This window comes from Gobio gobio, assembly GCF_949357685.1.
Source record: "Gobio gobio genome assembly, chromosome: 4".
Taxonomy (NCBI): domain Eukaryota; kingdom Metazoa; phylum Chordata; class Actinopteri; order Cypriniformes; family Gobionidae; genus Gobio; species Gobio gobio.
This window is the reverse complement of record NC_137100.1, coordinates 39,347,567-39,370,600: the sequence shown is the minus strand read 5'-3', so window position 1 is coordinate 39,370,600 and position 23,034 is coordinate 39,347,567. Positions and strand designations below refer to the sequence as shown.

General features: G+C 41.0%; 1 protein-coding gene across 9 annotated transcripts in view; it reads right to left on the bottom strand.

Annotated features, from left to right (window-relative positions):
• Positions 1 to 23,034, bottom strand: part of garnl3 (GTPase activating Rap/RanGAP domain like 3) — a 104,071-nt gene that overhangs the window by 24,542 nt on the left and 56,495 nt on the right. For 5 of the 9 annotated variants that reach the window (XM_079815630.1, XM_079815634.1, XM_079815631.1 and 2 more), the window contains 19 exons: positions 22,166 to 22,240; positions 20,936 to 21,035; positions 17,897 to 18,015; positions 17,547 to 17,611; positions 17,381 to 17,444; positions 16,982 to 17,008; positions 16,766 to 16,841; positions 16,380 to 16,478; positions 16,171 to 16,274; positions 12,757 to 12,865; positions 7,435 to 7,480; positions 6,362 to 6,468; positions 5,832 to 5,947; positions 4,737 to 4,859; positions 4,572 to 4,646; positions 4,374 to 4,488; positions 1,397 to 1,423; positions 1,092 to 1,196; positions 56 to 172 (listed from right to left, as the gene is read on the bottom strand). In XM_079815630.1, the coding sequence (XP_079671756.1) occupies positions 56 to 172; positions 1,092 to 1,196; positions 1,397 to 1,423; positions 4,374 to 4,488; positions 4,572 to 4,646; positions 4,737 to 4,859; positions 5,832 to 5,947; positions 6,362 to 6,468; positions 7,435 to 7,480; positions 12,757 to 12,865; positions 16,171 to 16,274; positions 16,380 to 16,478; positions 16,766 to 16,841; positions 16,982 to 17,008; positions 17,381 to 17,444; positions 17,547 to 17,611; positions 17,897 to 18,015; positions 20,936 to 21,035; positions 22,166 to 22,240 (1,669 nt within the window). Of the gene's footprint in view, positions 1 to 55; positions 173 to 1,091; positions 1,197 to 1,396; positions 1,424 to 4,373; positions 4,489 to 4,571; positions 4,647 to 4,736; positions 4,860 to 5,831; positions 5,948 to 6,361; positions 6,469 to 7,434; positions 7,481 to 12,756; positions 12,866 to 16,170; positions 16,275 to 16,379; positions 16,479 to 16,765; positions 16,842 to 16,965; positions 17,009 to 17,380; positions 17,445 to 17,546; positions 17,612 to 17,896; positions 18,016 to 20,935; positions 21,036 to 22,165; positions 22,241 to 23,034 lie in introns of those variants that run through there. The other 4 variants (XM_079815632.1, XM_079815638.1, XM_079815635.1 and 1 more) reach the window with 2 other exon arrangements.

The following is a 23,034-nucleotide window of genomic DNA, read 5'->3' as shown; positions in this document are numbered from 1 at the left end:
AAGAAGGAATTTTATATTTACAGTATGTCCATATATATAGACAAGTCTTTCGTACCTTTGGTTTTCTCAAGCTTGTTCTCCCGACTATCACACTTGGTGCGGACAAGCTGCCGCTCCTCTATCCCTCGTTTGAGCATGCTCAGTCTGTAAACATACAGTCGAGCGTCTTTTCCTGCAACAGAGTTGAAATTGTACATAAAGTAATTAAAATTAAACCAAAATTCAAGCACTCTTATACCATCCTGGTACAGTTATGCAAATGAGCGTGACTACTTCAGCTTTTTAATGAAATCTACAAATGAAGCTTTCAGTACCATTAATATATGACAATAGCCTGGCAACAAATGAGGGACCCATCTCATCAAACTGAATGACGTCTCAGCTAATGCAACATGTTTGGATTTCAAATGCCTGTCATAGTGAATGAAAGTTGCTTGGTGACGGAGTTTATAATGGATTCATTATTTCCCCTCTGCAGAAGCTGTGCTTCCCAATAAGAGTGAGAGTTTGCTGTACACGGTCTTGAACTAATGATCAGTATAGAAGACGGCGGTAGATACTAAATTACATGCATCTCTACTCTTGGTTCTCTTTATAATGAGCTATAAGTCTAGAAAATGTGAACCAAAGGTAATGCCCTTACGTGTGTGTGTGTGTGTGTGTGTGTGTGTGTGTGTGTGTGTGTGTGTGTGTGTGTGTGTGTGTGTGTGTGTGTGTGTGTGTGTGTGTGTGTGTGTGTGTGTGTGTGTGTGTGTGTGTGTGTGTGTGTGTGTGTGTGTGTGTGTGTGTGTGTGTGTGTGTGTGTGTGTGTGTGTGTGTGTGTGTGTGTGTGTGTGTGTGTGTGTGTGTGTGTGTGTGTGTGTGTGTGTGTGTGTGTGTGTGTGTGTGGGTTTGAATTCCATTTGTGCTATTCTCAGCTGGATAAAGATGCTTATTAGAGCAAAGGACCAAGAGATTCCTTCACCACTTTTCTTTGGTCTCGTTCTCTTAGCAGATTGTTCCACATTTTTTCTACCCACATAAGAACTGAGCCATATTATTTATTTTATATGCTCATATAAATATATCTAAAAACAAAATACACATCTTACCCTTATCTGCTCTTGCAATGAGGAGGTCCTGAGGTTCAAGCACGTGCAATTGTTTGACCGTCAAGGTCTTGTCAAATACCTGCACCGGAGGCAGGGTTGGTGAATCTAGACCAACATGCAAAGCAAGATTAGTTTGTGGTTTGCATAGTAACTTAATCCCCCATTGAGATTCACTTGCTTTGATTAACAGACACATTTGATAACTGTCACTACAAAAATATACTGGGTACATGTACAGTATAAATACTTTTTAATATATATAAGCATTTATCTCCACTGTAGTGTTGTGGGCATTTTATACATACCTGCATTGAAGAACAGTGGATCTGAGGCTAAAAAAGGAGGACAGAGTTTATCAGATTCAGCAAGTTAGTTTCAAAGAACACAAAAGTGCCACCTGCACCATACACCTGCTACTGTTAAAAAATGTGGGGTTAGTAAGATGTTGTCTTACTCATTAAATTGGTCAATAATGCTACAAAATATATTTCTATTTTAAATAAATATTGTTCTTTTGAACTTTCTATTCATCAAAGTATCTCGAAAAACTATCACAGTTTCAGTAAGCAGCACGACTCTTCTCAACATTGACAATAATAAGAAATGTTTCTTGAGCACCAAATCGGCATATTAAAATGTATTCTGAAGGATCATGTGACACTGAAGACTAAAGTAATGTCTGATGAAAATTCAGTTTTGCCATTGCAGGAATAAATTACATTTTCTATTTTAATATATTTTAAAAGGTATTTTAAATTGTAATATAATTTCACAATATTACTGTTTTTATTGTATTTTTGATCAAATAAATGCAGCCTAAAAAAAATCTACAGACCTGCTTTTAAATGGTTGTGTACATTTCATTATGCTACCCCCCCCTCCCCCCCCCCACTATACACTCACCTAAAGGATTATTAGGAACACCTGTTCAATTTCTCATTAATGCAATTATCTAATCAACCAATCACATGGCAGTTGCTGCAATGCATTTAGGGGTGTGGTCCTGGTCAAGACAATCTCCTGAACTCCAAACTGAATGTCAGAATGGGAAAGAAAGGTGATTTAAGCAATTTTGAGCGTGGCATGGTTGTGGGTGCTAGACGGGCCGGTCTGAGTATTTCACAATCTGCTCAGTTACTGGGATTTTCACGCACAACCATTTCTAGGGTTTACAAAGAATGGTGTGAAAAGGGAAAAACATCCAGTATGCGGCAGTCCTGACTCCTGTGGGCGAAAATGCCTCGTTGATGCTAGAGGTCAGAGGAGAATGGGCCGACTGATTCAAGCTGATAGAAGAGCAACTTTGACTGAAATAACCACTCGTTACAACCGAGGTATGCAGCAAAGCATTTGTGAAGCCACAACACGCACAAACTTGAGGCGGATGGGCTACAACAGCAGAAGACCCCACCGGGTACCACTCATCTCCACTACAAATAGGAAAAAGAGGCTACAATTTGCACAAGCTCACCAAAATTGGACAGTTGAAGACTGGAAAAATGTTGCCTGGTCTGATGAGTCTCGATTTCTGTTGAGACATTCAGATGGAGTCAGAATTTGGCGTAAACAGAATGAGAACATGGATTCATCATGCCTTGTTACCACTGTGCAGGCTGGTGGTGGTGGTGTAATGGTGTGGGGGATGTTTTCTTGGCACACTTTAGGCCCCTTAGTGCCAATTAGGCATAATTTAAATGCCACGGCCTACCTGAGCATTGTTTCTGACCATGTCCATCCCTTTATGACCACCATGTACTCATCCTCTGATGGCTACTTCCAGCAGGATAATGCACCATGTCACAAAGCTCGAACCATTTCAAATTGGTTCCTTGAACATGACAATGAGTTCACTGTACTAAATTAGCCCCCACAGTCACCAGATCTCAACCCAATAGAGCATCTTTGGGATGTGGTGGAACGGGAGCTTCGTGCCCTGGATGTGCAACCCAAAAATCTCCATCAACTGCAAGATGCTATCCTATCAATATGGGCCAAAATTTCTAAAGAATGCTTTCAGCACCTTGTTGAATCAATGCCACGTAGAATTAAGGCAGTTCTGAAGGCGAAAGGGGGTCAAACACAGTATTAGTATGGTTTTCTTAATAATCATTTAGGTGAGTGTATTTGTCCTAAAAATATTAAAACATTTCCCGTACTTTAATTCAAAGAGATGAAAAAATATTTTAACCCTCATGTTCCAATTTTTTCTTCTTCCATAGATCACAAAAGAATATGTTAAGCATATTCAGTAAAACTTTAGTATAGGGAACACATATTCACTAATAACTATGACTTTTGCCTCAATAAACTATAATTTACTGCTTATTAATAGTTAGTACGGTAGCTTTTGTAGCGTTTATGTTTAGGTATTTGGTAGGATTAAGGGATGTAGAATAAGGTCATGCAGAATAAGGAATTTATATATGCTTTATAAGTACTAATAAACAACCAATATACTAGTAATATACATGCTAATAAGCAACTAGTTAATAGCGAGAATTCAACCTTGAAATAAAGTGTTACAGCATATTCATTTCTTATTTATTTTCATTGAATATACATGATGACCAGGGGCTTCAAAAATGACTAAAAAGAACCAGAATCAGAATCAGAAAGAGCTTTATTGCCAAGTGTGCTTGCACACACAAGGATTTTTTTTTAAGTATATTAAAAATAAGTATCTTAATAAGTATCACTATAAGTATCTTAATGCTGTTTTTTTATTGTCTTACAGTCCTCTGAAGTCATGCTATAGCTCTATGTGAGGATAGAAGTCCCAGAGAATTATTTACTTTATTATTTACTGAAAATGCTATCCTTGACATTTATGGGTTATGGACTCTTATTTTGATGTTATGTTTTATTTCCCTTAGTTCCTGTTTCCTTTAGTTTCGGTTTACTTGGTTTCTGATTATGTCCCTGTCTGTTTCTATGGTTATCAGCTGTGTCTTATTTAGTTAATTATCAGCTGTGTCTTATTTAGTTAATTGTTATCTCCTTAGTCCTAAGTTTGGTTCTGGTCCTCGTCCGGTATTGTCTTGTGTTTATTTATACAAGCTGTTACACTGCCTTGGTTTACTCCTGTGATTCCTGGATAATTGTGTTTCCCTTCTGCTCATCCTTGCCGAGTACGTTACACCCCTTTACTATAACCCTGAAATCTTATTTATACAATTTGGATTCACAATGAAATGTATTGCATCTATGACATTTAGCATCACATTTTTAAGAAAACCGCTACTCTATCCAACTGTGCTGTTTCTCATGAAAAAGCATTCTCACCCTCCAGCAGCATGACCCCTGCTGAATCTGTGGCGACCAGTAATGACTGTCCCCATGAGTCTCCACAGACTATATCATATGGGAAGCTGCTGCAGAACGACTGTGACTCCCATGGCTGCAGAAAACATAGGAAACACTGTAAGAGATAAATCGTAAACAAAATAACAGCATCCCTCGCATTTTCCTCATGCCCCTCACCTCTTTCCTGCAAAGGCCAGTAGTGACAAGACTGGTGGGCGCATCCCCTCGAACTATAGTTTTCAGCTTCAAGGCCTGTACACAATATTATATTTATTAATAACAATAACATTCTCTTTCATACCAATGTGGAATATCATATTTGCATAGATGTCTATATCCTACCTGTCCCACCCGAACAAACTCAGCCTGACGCGCCTCCTCTTTTTTACGAGCCGATTTGGGCGACTCTGGCAGTACATCGCTGAATGAGCGTCGGTTCAGCATGTTCTGTGGAGAGAAGGGAACCTACAGGAGTGGTAGAGATGAATATGGGTCTGAGCGACTGACTCAGAAACAGCCAGAAAGACAGAGCAAAGCAGAGACTAACAAAGTCTTACACCACTGTACCTTATCAGTAGTAATACTGTACATTGGGTTCAGAATCACAAGGGAATGATGGTTCAAATTCTGATTCCAACACAACAACAAGATTGTTTTGTCTTTGTATTGTTTTGCAGCAGGTCTTTTCTTCTCATTAAAATATGACATTTTAAAAATGAAAGCGGTTCCTGATTCCTAACCCTAGTAATTGAGAATAGAAACAGGAATAGACAACAATAACACGACAGTATCCAGCTCTAGGACCAGCTGACAGGGTGCTACAACAGAATGAAAGTGCATTTGACAGCTCAGTGGTTTGAAAGAGTTGTATTTACGAACAGAAGAGAATTGTGAGATGAAACATATATGCCAGGAAAAGAAAGTGAGGTAATAGCTTCAGGATAGATGTAGAAACAGAATAATGTACAGAAACATAGTATGCTAGATCAATGGGTTTAAACCTTTTTGACTCCAAGGCTCCTCATTGTCCACAAAAAAATTCCTTATATGGCCTTATGACTTTTCCATTGGTTTGCGATTAACTTTTGTTTACGTTTGTGTATTCATAAAAATGCTCATGAATATATAATATTTAATTTTATTTATTCATGACTTTTTCAGGTCTGGAAATTACACATTACACTTTTAAAATTTGGCTTCTTTATAAGACATGGTTATAAAGGGTTCTGAAAAAAAAAAAAATACAAAAAAATTATAAAATAAAAAGATGAGGGGTGGGGGGTTGGGGATTAAAAATAAGAAATATTTTGACATATTTTAATACTTGTTTTGGCTTATTTTAAATCATCTTGAGGCCCCCTTGGAAGTTTGCTGAGGCCCCCTAATGGGCCCCTGGCCCCTTTGTTGAGAACATTGTTCTAGATTATGTGTCCATACCTTGGGCATATCAGGCATGAGATCCTGGTACAGGGATCTGATCAGCATGTCCAGTGTACGCTGACGTTTCTGAGCAAAAGTGGGAGTCTCAAGAGTGGCTTTTTCTCCATTTATTACTACAGAAGACAGAAGGATAAAGGTAACAGTATTATGTAACAGAATCTCCCTTAGGAACCATCATGTCACATTTTACAAGGTCTGTTTAATGAAAGCATCAGCTTTACGGAGTCATTAAACAAATCATTAAACAGAAAACACAGGTGTGTATCCTAACAGGAGGTCTGTGTACTGAAATGACATGAAATTTTAAATTCTGTAATACAATCTATTTTTGACTGAAACAGGATATTCAGTGAGAAACCGTTTAGTAGGATGGGCTTTCATGCTTTGAATCAATATTAATAGGCTTTGATAGTGCTTGTATTTTTTTGGTTACATCAGCAGAGACGTGTTTTTTCAGAGGCAAGATTATGAAAAGTGATTTCATGCTGTCATGTAAAACGGCTCTATGTACGGGTGAGTTTACTAACATTTAACTAGTAGAAAGTCCCTGAACTCCTGGTGGTCTGTGAACACTGGAGGGGAAGGGAGAGGTGGGCCAAACAGTGGCACACTCTCCTCTGAGAAAATCTTCAACCTGCAAAATAACAAAATGATTATGGTACAAATGATACACACTACCATTTAAAAGTTTGGGGTCAGAAATATTTTTTAAATGTTTTTGAAAAAGCATTTATTTGATGAAAAATACAGTAAAAACAGTAAGAAATGTATCAAACATGATTACAATTTAAAATAACTGTTTTGTAACACTATAAGTATACAGCAATAAAGTACTTATAAATAATTTGCAAAGTATTCATTTATAGTTAATTCGTAGTTAATAAATATTTAGAAGTCTATACATTGTTATATGAATTATTATTAATATATTAATATTAATAGACTATTTACAAACAATGAGTTCTTCATTGTCACAATTTACTCCTAATAATCAATTAACAATTCCTTTACTATAAGCTAATTAAACAATAATAACTGTCTTAATTACAGTGGCGATGAATGAAGAACTCACTATTTGTATGATATATTAACAATGTAGAGACTACAATATATTAACTATGAATTAACTATAAACTAATAGTTGTTTAATGATTTGTAAATACTTTATTACTGTATACTTATTATAAAGTGTTTCCTAACTTTTTATTTCAATGTATTTTAAAATGTAATGTATTCAAGCTTCAGTGTCTCATAATCCTTTAGAAATCATTATAATATGCCAATTTGGTGCTCAAGAAACATTTCTTATTTTTATCTTATTTTCTTTGATGAAAAGTTCAAAAGAAAATTATTTAAAATATTTTTTTGTAATAATGTAAAAGTCATTACTGTTACTTCATACTTGCTGAATAAAAGTATTAATTTCATTTAAAAAAAAAGAAATCTTACTGACCTCAAACTTTCGAACAGTAGTGTTAGTGTATATACAATATAATAATCTTTCATATATTATTAAAATAAATTTTACATTTTAAAATATTAAATATATTTCTATATATATGATATTCACAAAAAGTAAAACCTCCAAACACACACATACCTGTAACTATCATTCTGGCTATTATATCGAACTAAGGCAAAAATATCTGTGGGGTACGTAAAGGAAATCATCCATACAATATCTCCACATGCAAAACGTCTCAGGTTATGACTATAACCCTTGTTCCCCGAGAAGGGAACGAGACACTGCGTCATCGTGACGACACTTTGGGGAACGCCCCTCGCGTAAAGCGTCTGAAGAAACTGTAGAATCAGCCCAATCCGATTGGTGTTGCGTGATGACGTAGTATGTGACGGCATACCCGGAAAATACAAAGAGACGTCTGAACGCAACAGAGATAGCGTTCTTTGCGATGAAGCGAGCGCTCTGATGATTGGGTGGACACGAGACGCAGTGTCTCGTTCCCTTCTCGGGGAACAAGGGTTATAGTCATAACCCGAGACGTTCCCCTTCGAGGGAACTCGAACTGCGTCATCATGACGACACTTTGGGGAACGAGTACCAACTATCCCGCACCAATCATACCCACCCCAGTGTGAAGCTGGAAACCAGGCACAACTAGGGGGCGAGCACTCTCGCGCCAGGCGTCTCAGGGAGATGCAGACTATAAAAACGAATGAAGGTGTGAGGGGTGGCCCACCCCGCCGCCTCGCAGATCTCCTGCATAGAGGCTCCAGAAAGGAGGGCCACAGAGGAGGCCATGCTCCTAGTAGAATGGGCCCTCACGGCTAAAGGTGAAGGCAAGTTGCGCACCTGATAAGCCATGGCTATAGCCTGGACAATCCAACTACTGATCGTCTGTTTGGATGCAGGCAGCCCCTTCTTGGGTGAGCCAAAACACACCAACAACTGGTCTGACCTTCTCCACTGAGCAGACTTCTCCAAATAGATCCTCAATGCCCGCACGGGGCAGAGGAGGTGAAGTCGGCTCTCTTCCGCCGTCACGTGAGGTGGAGGATGGAATGCCTGGAGAACCACTGACCTTGCCCTGTTAGATGGCACCTTGGGCACGTAGCCCTGGCTGGGATGCAAGATGGCTTTAACCATGCCAGGGGCAAACTCCAGGCAAGTCGGCGTGACCGCCAAGGCCTGGAGGTCCCCCACTCTCCTCAGAGAAGTGATGGCAAGGAGAAAAGCCAGAAGGTCAGTATTCTCGCCTCAGCTGACTCCAGCGGCTCAAAGGGGGCCTCAGCCAACCCCTCGAGCACCACTGCCAGGTCCCAGGTTGGGACCCTGGAATGAGCCGCAGGCCTCATCCTCCGAGCCCCACGGAGGAATCGTACAACCTGATGGTGCCTTCCCAATGTCGCATCACCTAAAGGTGCGTGGAAAGCCCCAATGGCAGCCACATACACCTTAAGTGTGGACGGGGAAAGACCGGCGGAGAAGCGGTCTTGAAGGAACTCCAGCACTGAAGCCACCGGGCAGTTAACTGGGTTCACCTCCCGCTCTCTACACCAAGTGGAAAATACATTCCACTTTAGGCTGTACAACCTCCTGGTAGATGGAGCTCTGGAACTGAGTAGGGTCTCCACAACACCTGCCGACAGGCCCTCTGCTAGGAACTGAGCCCCCTCAGGGGCCAGACCCAGAGATCCCAGCAGGTCGATGATGTCGGAGAACCATACTCGAGTGGGCCACCGGGGTGCTACTAAGAGAAGGCTGACGCCCTCCCGGCGGACACGTTCCAGAACTCCCGGGAGCAGAGCAATCGGGGGAAAAGCGTACAGACGCAGCCTCGGCCACGTCTGTGCCATGGCATCCAGCCCCAGTGGGGCCGGATGAGTGAGGGAGAACCACAGCGGGCAGTGGGACGTCTCTTGAGACGCAAATAGATCCACTTCCACCGGGCCCAACCGCTCGCACATAGCCTCCACCACCTCGGGGTGGAGTCGCCATTCCCCGGGCCTCAGCCCCTGCCTCGACAGGATGTCTGCTCCCTGATTTTGGTCCCCGGGGATGTACATCGCCCTGAGGGATGACAACTTCCCCTGGGACCACAGAAGGACCTGATGCGCCAGTCTGCAAAGAGGGCGCGACCTCAGGCCCCCCTGGTGGTTTAGATACGATACTGCCGACATGTTGTCGGATCGTATCAGGACATGGTGGCCGCGGAGGTCCGGGAGAAAGCTCCTCAGAGCCTTGTAGACCGCCAACATTTCCAGACAATTGATATGCCAGGAAGAATGCCGGGTCCCCCACAGACCCCTGGAAAAGCGGCCTTCCATGACCGCGCCCCAACCAGTGAGGGAAGCGTCTGTTGAAACGGACTTCCGGCAACACGATGCTCCCAACACTGGCCCTTGGGACAGGAACCAAGGTTTCTTCCACATGACGAGGGAACGAAGGCATCTGCGCGTTACCCTGATCATACGGAAAGGATTCCCCTTGGGGGAAAACCCCTTGGTTCTCAGCCACCACTGGAGGGGTCTCATGTAGAGCAGACCGAACGGAATCACGTTGGCTGCCGCTGCCATGAGACCCAGCAGTCTCTGAAACTGCTTCACAGTGAGGCTGCGGCCCAGTTTCACTCTCGAGACCATCGCCAGTATGGACTCCACGCGTGCGGGGGACCGCTGTGCCCGCATCAGCGTCGAATCCCATACAACCCCCAGGAACGTAGTCCTCTGGGAGGGCGTATACACGCTCTTCTTCGTGTTGAGTCTGAGACCCAAGCACCTAATGTGGGCTAGAACGACATCTCGATGTCGAACTGCCATATCGTACGACTGAGCCAAAATCAGCCAGTTGTCGATATAATTGAGTATACGGACGCCCTGGAGTCTCAACGGAGCCAGTGCTGCATCCATACACCTCGTGAAGGTGCGAGGGGAGAGAGCTAGGCCGAAAGGAAGAACCCGATACTGGTACGCTTCGCCCCCGAAAGCGAACCGCAGGCCCTTCCTGTGAGCTGGAAGGATGGAGATATGGAAGTATGCGTCCTTCAGATCTATCGTGACGAACCAGTCCTCGAACTGGATCTGAGTCACGATGGCTGGAATTGTGAGCATCCTGAACCTGTATCTCCTCAGAGACCGGTTCAGATGCCTGAGATCTAGAATTGGACGCAACCCCCCATCCTTCTTGGGAACTATGAAGTACCGGCTGTAGAACCCGGACTCCCTGTCTGGAGGAGGAATATATTCTATAGCCTCCTTGACCAGCAGAGAGCGTACTTCTTGCTCCATCACCCGCACCTGCTCGGGACCGACCACAGTCCGAACCACCCCGTTGAATTTCGGGGGAGGGAAACCGAACTGCAGTCTGTAACCCCGTTCCACAGTACGCAGGGCCCACGCAGATATACCCGGAAGGCATGACCATGCGCCGAGATAATCTACTAAGGGAACTAGCCTCTCGAGGCCAGCCTCGGGTGTTAATCGAGCCTCTACCCCAACTCCCTGAAGCGGCTGACCGGCAGGGTGCCGTCGGGGAAGAGGTCCGTAGGGCGCACGCGGCTGCTGAACTGTCGCAAGTCCTAATGGAGGCGACTGGTTCAGTGCGCGCGCGCAGGGAATCGATGCGGCCCGAAGCGTCTTGGACGGCGGGAGCGCAGCAACGATTCCCCGAGAGTCCCAGAGTGGGAACGACCTCGATCGCTCCATCCCTGTGGGGGATGACTCTCAGCGGTCCTGCCGAAGCTAGGACTGCTTGGGAGCCTTCTTAGCCTGGATGACGTCCCTCAGGTCGCTCCTAGGCTGAGAAGGCTTCCTGCGAGAGCGCCGCCTCCTTTGCCAAGCTCCCTCAGGAGGGGCGTGGGAGGCGACACTCTGCCTCTGCACATCGCGGTGCGATGAGCTGGATGAGGGTCCGGGCTGCCCAGCCGGGCCTGCTCTAACTGCAGAGCCCGAGCGGCGAGGGAAGAACTTCTGGAAGGCGGCTGACTGCTTCCTCGCCTCCTGAAACCTCTCCACGACAGTATCCACTGCCCCGCCGAAGAGGCCAGAAGGCGAGATCGGGGCATCAAGGAGAAAATGTTTCTCGCTCTCCTTGATTCCCGACAGCGTCAGCCAGAGATGCCTCTCAACGCATACCATTCCAGCCATAGAGCGGCCCACAGCGCGAGCCGTCTCTTTGGTAATGCGGAGAGACAAATCCGTTGCCTTCCTGAGCTTGGTGACGTCATCCGGAGATGGTCCCTCGCCCTCATCCAGCTCTTTGAGGAGGTCGGCTTGGTATGCCTGCAGGACCACCATGGTGTGCAGACAACCAGCAGCACGACCTGCCGCACTAAAAGCCCTGCCGACTAACTTGGACGTGTCGCGGCAAGGTTTAGTGGGCAGCGACGGAGCCTTCAATGATGCAGCGGCCCCTGGTGAGAGGTGGCCCTCAAGCGCCTCTTCCACCTGTGGCAACGCTGCATACCCCAACTCAGCCGTCCCCAGCACATTAGCAAAGTCGAGTACTGGGGGATTTGCTACATGGGCTGAGAAGGGTTTTTCCCACGATCTACACAACTCGTTATGCAGATCGGGGAAAAAAGGAAGGCCCCGCCGTGGAGGTTGAACCCGACGCCTGAAAAAGCGTTCATCCAGCTTAGATGGTGGCTGGATGTCCACTATTTCTTGTGGCCAATCCAAACTCAGCTTAGCCACAGCGTGGGTTAAAACCTCCACCAGCTCCTCTATAGCGGGCGTGTGATATCAGAATCGTCAGAGGAGGATAGGGAAGATGCCTCAGCAGTCCCATATCCTCTTGACAGATCCCGCTGTGAGCCCCACGATCTACGGCGCCGCGCTGCCTCAACAGACGCAGGCCCAGAACCGCGGGGCTCACGAGGCTGACCGGTCTCCTCAAAGACGGCCAGCCGCGAGCGCAGCACCCTCAGCGGCAGCAGTTCACAATCACCGCAAGCCGCCCCCTCAAGAGCGGCCTGGGCGTGCTGCACGCCGAGACACTGCACACAAAGCTGATGTGTGTCCATGCCCGTAATGTAGCGCGGACACGGGTGCACACACAGCCTGAAACGCTCGCTCGCCATAATATACTTTAAATACTTTCTTTCACGCACAAACAGAGCGCTCACGCTGAAGAGCAAAAAAGCTATCTCTGTTGCGTTCAGACGTCTCTTTGTATCTTCCGGGTATGCCGTCACATACTACGTCATCACGCAACACCAATCGGATTGGGCTGATTCTACAGTTTCTTCAGACGCTTTACGCGAGAGGCGTTCCCCAAAGTGTCGTCACGATGACGCAGTTCGAGTTCCCTCGAAGGGGAACTACTAATGTACACAAACATCTAAATTAATTTAGACACCCCCCCCCCCCCCTTTAAAAACATGTCACCCATAAATAGCCTAATCACTGCCACTGAGTGACTTATTCCAGCAGTTTCATTTAGTTTGAGGATGACGGATACGTGTGAAATGGGAGCGAATCATAGAGGGTTTAAAGGACGTAGAGGCGTCATCTCCTTCCTGAAATACGATGGTCACGATGTCGTTCCCAATGTGTCTCTTCCTCTCTACCTGCAGAGAGCAAAATAATTAAAGCTATAATCATACATGCGTAAAGCACATTTCAAAAAGCTGGTTTTGTTACAGCTACTAATACATCAACTTTTTGGTAACACTTTTATTTTGATGGTCCCTTTTGAACATTCTGTTCACTACAAGTAACTTTGCAATGTCAACTTATTCTAACCCTAACCCTACCAGTCTACAAATACTCTACTAACACTGTAATGAGAGTTAGTAGATATGTAGGTGAAATGTTACTTATAGTCAAGAGAATATGTTAAAGGGCCGTCAAAATAAAGTGAAACCACTTTTTTCTCTCTCCAGTATTAAAAATAATTTTGAAAAGAATACATGCCTCTGTGTGTGTTTGTTGGTGAGTTTGGTCTGTGTGCATGTTTGGACATTCATAATGCCCTCTGACACCTCACGCCCGTTAGCCAGGAAGCATAATTGAGCTTGTTAATGAGTCTGGACCATTATGCTTGAAAAGAGCTTTTATCTTTTTTGTCTCGAGAGCACACACACGCACACAAACATCCCCTTAAAGCTCAATTACTACATGGCTGCTTTTCACCTTCCCCTCTCCGTCGGTATATCAAAAACACGCGCATCCAGACACAGATACATACGCTTGACCGTGAGCTGTGACAGGAATGAGTATTTACTTATTGCAGGGACAGATTTGTTTCTACTGAAAGCTTAATTATGATTCTCTGCCACTTCCCCTCGCTGTCACACAGAACATCCTTCCAGTGACACACACATAACACTTGAACAATACCAACAGGCTTTCATGACTGACTCCTACATGTTTCCAGCAGTTTGACAGGGTTAAGCTGTCTGAGATTAATTTAAAGGGATAGTTCACCCAAAAACGTGAAGTTGGTCTTTTTTTGCTGACCTTCATGTTTTTCCACACCCATGTTGTTAAGTCCTCTGTTAGAACACCATTGGTATGAAAAACTTTAAACCATACAACAGTTCGTAGTGATCATATCTTTCATGCAGTCCCTATGAACTGCCCTTGATGGAAAATAGCTATGATTCTTTAATATGTTTCTTCATGTTCCACAGAAAAAAGTCATTTGGGTTAATAATGGCATGAGGGTGAGATAATGATGACAGAAGTTTCATTTTTGGGTAGAGAACAGTTTTCTTACATGGAAAGACTCACTCTCCCTTGTGAACAGTACCTAATCCCTGAGTATTCCTCCTGTTCTGTGCGTCTGTATGCTTTTAGGGTCAGCAAGAGACTTAGCGTGTAGGAGCTTTTCTCATGAGCGGTTCAGCATAGGTAAAGGTTGTTACTGACAACGAGGGCTGAAGAGGCTCTTGGATGTAGAGTGCCAAGACCTTGAACCGACACAAACACTTTGAAAATCCTGCTATTGTGAATGCTTCCACAAGCACTCCAGTGCACAAGAGCTCTACTTGTACTCAATCATACGATGTGATAGAGTGAAATAGAAAAAGTGAGTAACAGAAGGAGAGCAAAGGGAATACTGTGTGATGAGAAGAGAGGGATATGAAGTGAGAGAGAGTGAAGTGATTGACGCTTGATGTAATCAGGATATGGAGCGGAGGGGGGAAGGGGGAAAAGCAACAGAGTAAATAGAGGGAGAGACTGACCGCTGTGATGTCCAGCGCTTTTGGATGTTAAATATAGCCTGTTTTCCCCTCACCACCTGCTGAGCTACAGACTGGCTCCTTTCTGCCTCAACAAACACACGCAGCTCCCTTCTTTCTATCATTCAAATGTCTCATTCATTTCCCCTTCTCCCTGTATTTCTTTTGCTCTCTATTTGTCTTCATCTAATTCTATTTGTAGTGGATGTGGTTTTTTTTTTTTGTGGTGTTTGAAACCCGAATGTCTCTCTATATTCCCATTCAGACAGGACTGGGCTGACAAGGCTGATAATGAAAGTATGATGATCACATAATTATTTTCATGCTATGGCTGATAATAAACTTTTATACAAAAAGTAAAATCAGTCGTTTGAAATGATGCAATTTAGGCATCACAACATTAGAATGTACAGTGTGAAAATGGGTATTTTGGGACTTGCTAAAGATTACATTTGTAACGACATTTGTAATGTTATTAAATGAAATTATTATTGTTTTTAAAGATCAACTTTTAGTAAACTTCAAATGAAGACAAAGATAATCTAAAACTAAAAATAGAGGTAATGAGCATGAACAATTAAATATTCAGTATTGACTGTTATACTGTATTGTTCCGAATAAAAGACGACCCTGATTATTAGACGACCCACCTTTTTCAAGATGTACCTTTTGGAAAAAGTTTTTTTTAACTAACTAAAAGTTTTTATTTTATAAAGAAAATGCTTTTATTTGAAATCAATTTTCATATTGCCTATTTTTTTTGTATCGGAAGTATAGTAAATATGGGTATAAAGTCCAATGATCACATAAAAAAATAAAAAAAATAAACAATTTTTGGCATCATCTGAATTATATAACAATTAGGCTAGCCATCTCATAGTGAAAACCATGCAGCCTACCAAAATTGAATTAACAGTAGTAATAATAATAATAATACATTTTATTTGTAGTGTGCCTTTCTCAAACTCAAAGCGCTACAACATATACAGAACAAAATAGGAATCAAACAAGGAAAAAAAATACATAGTACAAAATGTGAAATGTTATTGTAGTTGAAATCTGGGTACCGTCTTACGTTATAAAATCACGCATGGGTCACGCTGCTCTTAGACGGTAAACTTTTCTTTGACTGTAAGCATTTTTAATACCTTTTTGCGCTCGCAATCTTCTAACATTACACTCTGACACACCATATTTCTTGGCACATTCGCCACCTATTTTTGCAGGTGTATTTTTGACATGTAAAAAGTCTAGACCCTGAATATAAGACAAACCCATTTTTTCTGATGTATTTCAAAGAAAAAAAACATTGTCTTATCTTCGGAACAATACGGTATATCAATACTGACTAATGTACTCTACCGTTCGAAAGTTTGAGGTCAGTAAGATTTTTTTGTTTTTGTTGAGAAATGTATACTTTAATTTAACAAGGACACATTTGATTGATCAAAAGTAGGTTTACATGGAGTTATATTACATACATTTAAAAAAAAAAATCTGTATTATAATGTAATTAATGTATTCTTTATCACATAAAAGCCTTGGTGAGCATAAGAGACTTCTTTACCGAAAACATACCGATCCCAAACTTTTAAAAAGCAGTACACATTAGAATAAACCACCAATATCGGCCAGTAACCACTATGCAACATATTGTGCATCTTTAGCTTATGTGTTCTTCAACATACCTGTTGCTTGTTCTCTTTAGAATAAGGTAACATGGTGGAAACATGAAACATGAGCTCATGACCCTGATAGACTGTGTAGATGGAATTCATTCCTGTAGTGTCATCTAAACAGAGAAAGAGTGAGAGAGAGAGAGAGAGTAAAATATAGTGAAAAGGGAAAAAATAACCCTCTGTTGATTTGTAAACATGTGTATGTGTATTTGTCCTACTTTTAGTGTCCAGTCCTCCTCGATACCCTGCCCAGCCCTGCAGACAGATTGTGTCGCCAAGCAGATTCAGAAATTTGTCAAAGGTCTCACTTCCTGTTTCTGAAAAAAGTGCAAAACCATAGAAAATCAACTTGATTGTAGCGCAATAATACATTTAACAGACATCAAGTGAGCCACCTTATGCTGTTCACATAGATAAAAAAAATCAATGTGAATTGTAATTAATTGTATTGTACTTCTGTAATGTGATTATTTATGTTAGTATTTATGAGAGAAACTTGTTATTGATTATCATTATTATTACACAGTGTGAGGGCCACATCGTCAGTAGAAAGGGAAATGAATATTTAGTATTATAAGTATGTTATGAGTGGTTATGTGCTAACCGTTGCTGAACATTTCATCATCTGTCAACTGTCCATCTTTGGCATAAAGAACACCAAATTTAAAGTTTACGCTGCCCTGTAAGAACATACAAACACATGTGAGGGAGCATTCAGGGCGAATTCACTAAGAAGTTGATTTAGAAATCACTAAGAAGGTCTTTTATTTACATTTCATACTTGAATCAAACACATATACACACATTTGACAGTACACACCTCTTGCTCCTCCAGCACCAGTAAATCCTGCCAACAATAAATAACTGAATAAAAAACAGTTTCGCTCAAATCATTATATCCCAGTATAATAAAACAATCAGTTTCTATCGAGGTTAAATTTCTAAACACCAGTTAGGAGCACTAATAGCGTGGGTTACACAAACATTACAGAGAGCATGTTCATGCATTCAAATATCTGAATGCCACTGACAATGGCCTTTGATTAGCGGCACACATTTCCACAAAAGCTAAGCTCTCTGGAGCAATAGCAGCTCAGACAGCGGCTGCGTTTGAATCCTAAAGTGATTATGAAGCAGAACAACAAACCAGAGCAAAAAATAGACAGTAATTAACAGAGCAGAGGACATGTGATGTTGATTGACAGGTGTGGGTGGGCACCTTCTGAATCTCTGGGTTAAGGATCTCCCTCGGGCCCTTTTCGAAACGATCCACATTCATGGCACTGGGTGAAAGGGTCAAAGGGGGCAAATTAATGCATTTTAATTTATTTCGCTCAAATTAAATCTTTGCATGTGCGAATAGGGTGCATTACAGACAGACTTACCTTAATATAGATTTGACTGATAGTGTTTTTGTCGGACTGTATGGAAGGCTGATTTTTAGAGTACCCTGAAATGGACACATGAATGAAATGTGAGATGGCATAACAAGACAGCAAGCCAGTATTGCTGGAGGCTGTGACACAAGGTTTTATAACCGAGACCTTGTTGTTCATAGGAAGGTGACATTTAATACTGTGTCACTGACAGTGCATTCAGTGTTTTTAGGCATTTAGTCTTCACATACTGGCCTCTGAGACAACAGAACAAAACAGTGCAGTCACTTCATGAAGAGGTCAATCTGTTATGTGAGTCACTCACTGCTCAGAGCAAAAGTGACGCACAAACGACTCACCGTCTTGCGCCAGAGGATGGCTCGGTACTGTGGGACCCTCTGGTTGTTCTGGTCTGACAGAACCACAGACAGGAAGAAGGGGTTCTTCTCCGCATCCGTCCCCACATAGTTCTGATGAACTACAGAAAGAAGGGACAGAAAAGTTTTTTAAAAATGTATTTTATTCCTGTGATGGAAAAGCTACATTTCCAGGAGCCATTACTGCAGTCTTCAGTGTCACATGTTGTAAACGGTTGTGCTGCTTAATATTTTGTGGAAACCGTGTTAATTTTATTTTTAGAATTCCTTTGATGGATAAAAAGTTCAAAAGAACAGCATTTATTTGAAATATAAATCTTAAAGGGATAGATCACCCCATGATTTACTCACCCTCAAGCCATCCTAGGTGTATATGACATTCTTCTTTCAGACGAATACAATCGGAGTTATGTTAAAATATGTCCTGGCTCTTCCAAGCATTATAATAAGCTTCTTCTGTATTCAACTTATGGAAAAAGTGTAGCCTCTCGCAGTTCAAAATGCTTATGCTACGTCCAACGTCATCGTGGTGCCAGTTAGCTTCCATTATAAAGCTTGGAAGAGCCAGGATATTTTTTTTTATATAACTCCGGCTTGAATGTGTATACATTACATTTTTTTATAAAAAATGTTCATTTTTGGGTGAACTATCCCTTTAACATTATAAAATTTCTTTACTGACACAATTTAATGCATCCTTGCTGTGTCATGGGTTGCTTGTCTGAATCCAGGATGATGCGTGATGCAGAATGAACAAAGATATGCTTCTTTTATTAAACACAAAGAGAACGCAAACACAACAATCCATAAAGGTTAACACACGGCAATGAACTGAGGAAGACAGAAGGCAAGAAACAGAACAGAACAGGAAACAAGTGTGGACTAATTAGAAACAATGACAACGAATGAATGACTAGAACTATGGGTGTGTCACAATCAGCTACCTAGCTTGTGAATCAATAAATCGTGTACACGAATCCGGACACTAGTGAAGACCCTGGTTCACTAATTTGGGACAGTGATTATGACGTAGAACGTTACCGCTGGTATTAATCAAATACAGACAGGAGCTATATATTTTTTATATTATTTTGATCTTGTTTAAACACATTGTTCTGTTACATATTCTTACAAAATTTCAGCTGAATATTAATTATAAATGTTAAATAGATGTGTTCACTATTTTCTAGAGAAAAACGGTTTGTCTTTTCAAATCTTCTATCACGTGTATCTTATGAGTTGGCTCGAGTGTTTTTTATGTTTCACGATTCAGAGAATGATTTTAACAAATGATTAACAATCAACATATTTTAAGACTAATGCAAATGAATCAGCTGAATCAACAGTGAATCTAACTTCTATTTTTTATGTTTTCTTTTCTAAATAATGTAACTTGTGCCTTCTTGATGTGCTGCCTGCACAATGATGCTGATGGATGCCACACCAAAGCACTGTGACCATTTAAACTGTCCTCAGAGACGTGACTGTGAAGACGCCTGTTTATTTAGATCTATTCCTGGAGCATCAGAATAAGAGGCACAGAGAAAGGAAGGGATGGAAGCCTGCTGTTTGAGGGGAATATTTTAGACTAAGATAGTCCAGGTTTACAGACAGAAGACAAATGAAAAGAGGGTGAAATCCAATTAGAAGACAAGATCTGGTCTGTCTCTGCATCTCCACCCGTCCTCTGTAGAATATTCTGTCTCTCTCCCTCTGTCTCATTCAATCTCTCACTCATTGAATGAAAGCTATTTGCAGTGATTTAAATCAATTACAGATACATAATGCAAAATCTGCCTCGGGAATGTGTGTGAGGAAAACAGTGTTTGTGTGAGCAAGGGAGAAAAAGAAAGACAGAAAAGAAAAAAGAGAGTGTAAAATAGAGTATTGTTTTTTAGGTAACACTTTACAATAAGGTTGTATTAGTTAACACTAGTTAATGCATTAGTTAACACAAACTAACCATGAACAACACCTTTGTTCAGCATTAGTTAATCTTTGTTAACATTACTTAATAAAAATACAGCTGTTCATGGCTAGTTCATGTTAGTTCATGGTGCATTAACTAATGTTAACAAGATTTTAATAATGCATTAGTAAATGTCGAAATTAACATTAAAAAAGATAAATAAATGCTTTATAAGTGCAGTTCATTATCAGTTCATGTTAACTAATAGTTAACTAATGTTATTAATGTAAAGTGTTACCATTTTTTTAATAAAATGAAACTGCTTCTGAATAAGGACTCAATTCCCAACCACAATCTGACTAATTTCAAACATTGTTAAATCATTCCCTATACATATACTGAAAAAAAAAAAAATGAGTAAAATGTACTTAATTTTTCTTTGGCAAATGTTTGCACACATATTTTTTAAGTACATTTCATGTGGACTTAAGTCAACTCTACTTAACTAAGTTAAGTAAAATTAACAAAGAAAATAAGCAAAAGGTTGAGTAATGTCTACTTGAGTTGAAGTTTCCTTTGCAATACTTTTTATATAAACAATATAACACTGAATTAAACCATACTTTTAAAGTTTATGCTTTACTTAGAAACATCTAGTTCAATAAAATAATAGATATTGTGCAGACACCACTTCTACATGATAGAAGTAATGCGCCACCTGAACACAGAGACCTCAATACTTGGTATGCAATACACAATGATGGTAACATTTGATGGATCGTTTTTGAGTATGGATGTGTCATTTTGAGTAGAAAATGAACTCCAGATGTCACTAAACCTAACAACAAAAAGCTAGACCTAAACCTACAGCTAAAAACAGCACAAATCTACCTTATTAATTTTTATCAGTGTAATTCAACTTTTTCTTTCCCACAAACTCCAAACCAAAATTTCACAGAACGGGATTTTACTAAATAATGCCACATTTATGCTCTCCATTATGCTGTGTTGAGTATAATGTCAACATGTCCTGTATGTGTTTGCATGTACAGTATACATGTAAATCTGTGTGTGTATGTGTGCATACTCTATACTTGTAAGTAGAATCCCACCTTTTCCCAGAAAGTACTTGAAGTACCATCTGGTGTGGTACTCTGGATTCTCCAAATGGACGTCAGTTCTCCTCCATGTTCCAGGCGTGTAGTCAGAGGTCTGCAGAAAAGCCCCACCAAGAATCTAACTAAGTGCAGAACTCAACAGTAAACATTTTTTGTACATGCCCTATAACATTTTCATGGGCCCCAAAAATACAATATATTTTTAGCAATTAATTTTTGCTAGAAATAATATTCATATATTTTGCAATATATATGCTTATTCAAAAGCATATATTTTCTATACAAAAAGATAGTTTGTAACAAGCCACATTACAAATTTCAGCTGGACAAATATGCATGTGAAAACATTTCTGATTGGTTTGTAGTTTTTTTACTAGCACATTCAAGACTATCACAAGTCATTCTTGCAAATTTGACAAATCCTCTATCTTAGCTATATCCTGGGGACAGAATTTGCAGCAACAATGTAATATATCATAAAAACATGTCTGGTTGTACAAATAGCAAAAAACTCAACGTAAACAACAGCTTTCCAATATACTCTGAGAGTCAGGAACCCTAATCACTATGGTGACAGTCCACCCTAAATCATTAACAACCAATCAGAGGTCTGTTTTGGTGGGATAAAGCATTGGAGGTTGTCATAGCTACAGTCTGGTGCTTAAAATGAAAAGGACAAGTGGATGGAGGGAAAGAGAGTGAGAGAGAGAGAGAGGGAGGAAATGAGAGTGAGAACATTGGGGATTGATTGAATCGCTTTGCTTTGATTGTTGTTTTTGCTGATGCATGTGTGCTTCATTGAAACAACTACATACACACTCACAAAACACAAAAGCTGGCAGTTTTGGTCTGTTACTCACTGCCAGAAGATGAGTATATTTGTTCTCTCTCTTTTCTTCATCCTTCCTCCCACTTCTTTTAATCTGTGTTCCTCTTCCTGTCCACCTTCACTCCTTATGCATGTATTTAAATACATTGTATCGCCCCCGTGCCTGCAGTACTGCACTGACTTGAACCTGCAGCCATCAGTGTGCATGTGATGAGTTGAAAAGCTTATTGAATCTCTCCATGGTCATGAGAGCTTCAACAATTGTAGGGCTGTTTAACCTCGATCCTGGCAATTTTCATAACAGTTTTGTAATGCTTGGTTGGTGGTCTATTACAATCCAGCACATACAGTGCACACACACATTTCAGACTGCACAATATTTAATGAGGTCTTACCTCATCTACTGAACCGTTCTCCACTCTGAATCTCCCAGCTCTCTGTATGGCCCCGTCTGCATCACTGGAGATGAGCTGAGGAAAAACACAGATACGTCATGAACGTGAGACCACCTGCATCATGTGGAAGAGCTACAGTATATAATAGGGTCCAAAACTGTATTATTTTAATAAAAATTATACTATCAGCATAACAATTGCTGATATGCAATTGCCCCCCCCCCCCCTCCCGTAATTAATAGTTTTATTCAGCAAGGATGCATTAAATTGATCAAATGTGTGACTTTTATTTCAAAAGATTTTTATTTCAAATAAATGCCGTTCTTTTTCATCAAGGTTTCTACACAAATATTAAGCAGCACAACTGTTTTCAATATTGATAATACTAAGACATTTTTCTTGAGCAGCAAATCATCCAATTAGACTGATTTCTGAAGGATCATGTGACACTGAAGACTGGAGTAATGTTGCTGAAACAGAGGGCAAATATTCTATATGTGTCGATGTACATCTTATATGGGACTTTGTTTTAACCTCTTAAACCACTGATTCATGCTGAAATAATCCACTAGTTTGCCCCTTTGCTTCTAGCCATCTCAAACTTTGACATTGATGATTGTGTCTATTATCTAAATGTAAATGTTATGCAATAGGAATTGGTTCTTTTGTTTCAACATTTTTATAAATTTATTCCCAGATTTAAAATAGATTTTGAATGACAGATTTTATTGTAACCTCAGACTTGAAACCTGAAGAGAGGCAGTGAAAAGGCAGCATATCTGCTGTGACATACACTCAACACACATACAGATTTTGTTTACATAAAAACCCTTCAATGTAGAAGGCGCTGCACACACAATCAGACTAAT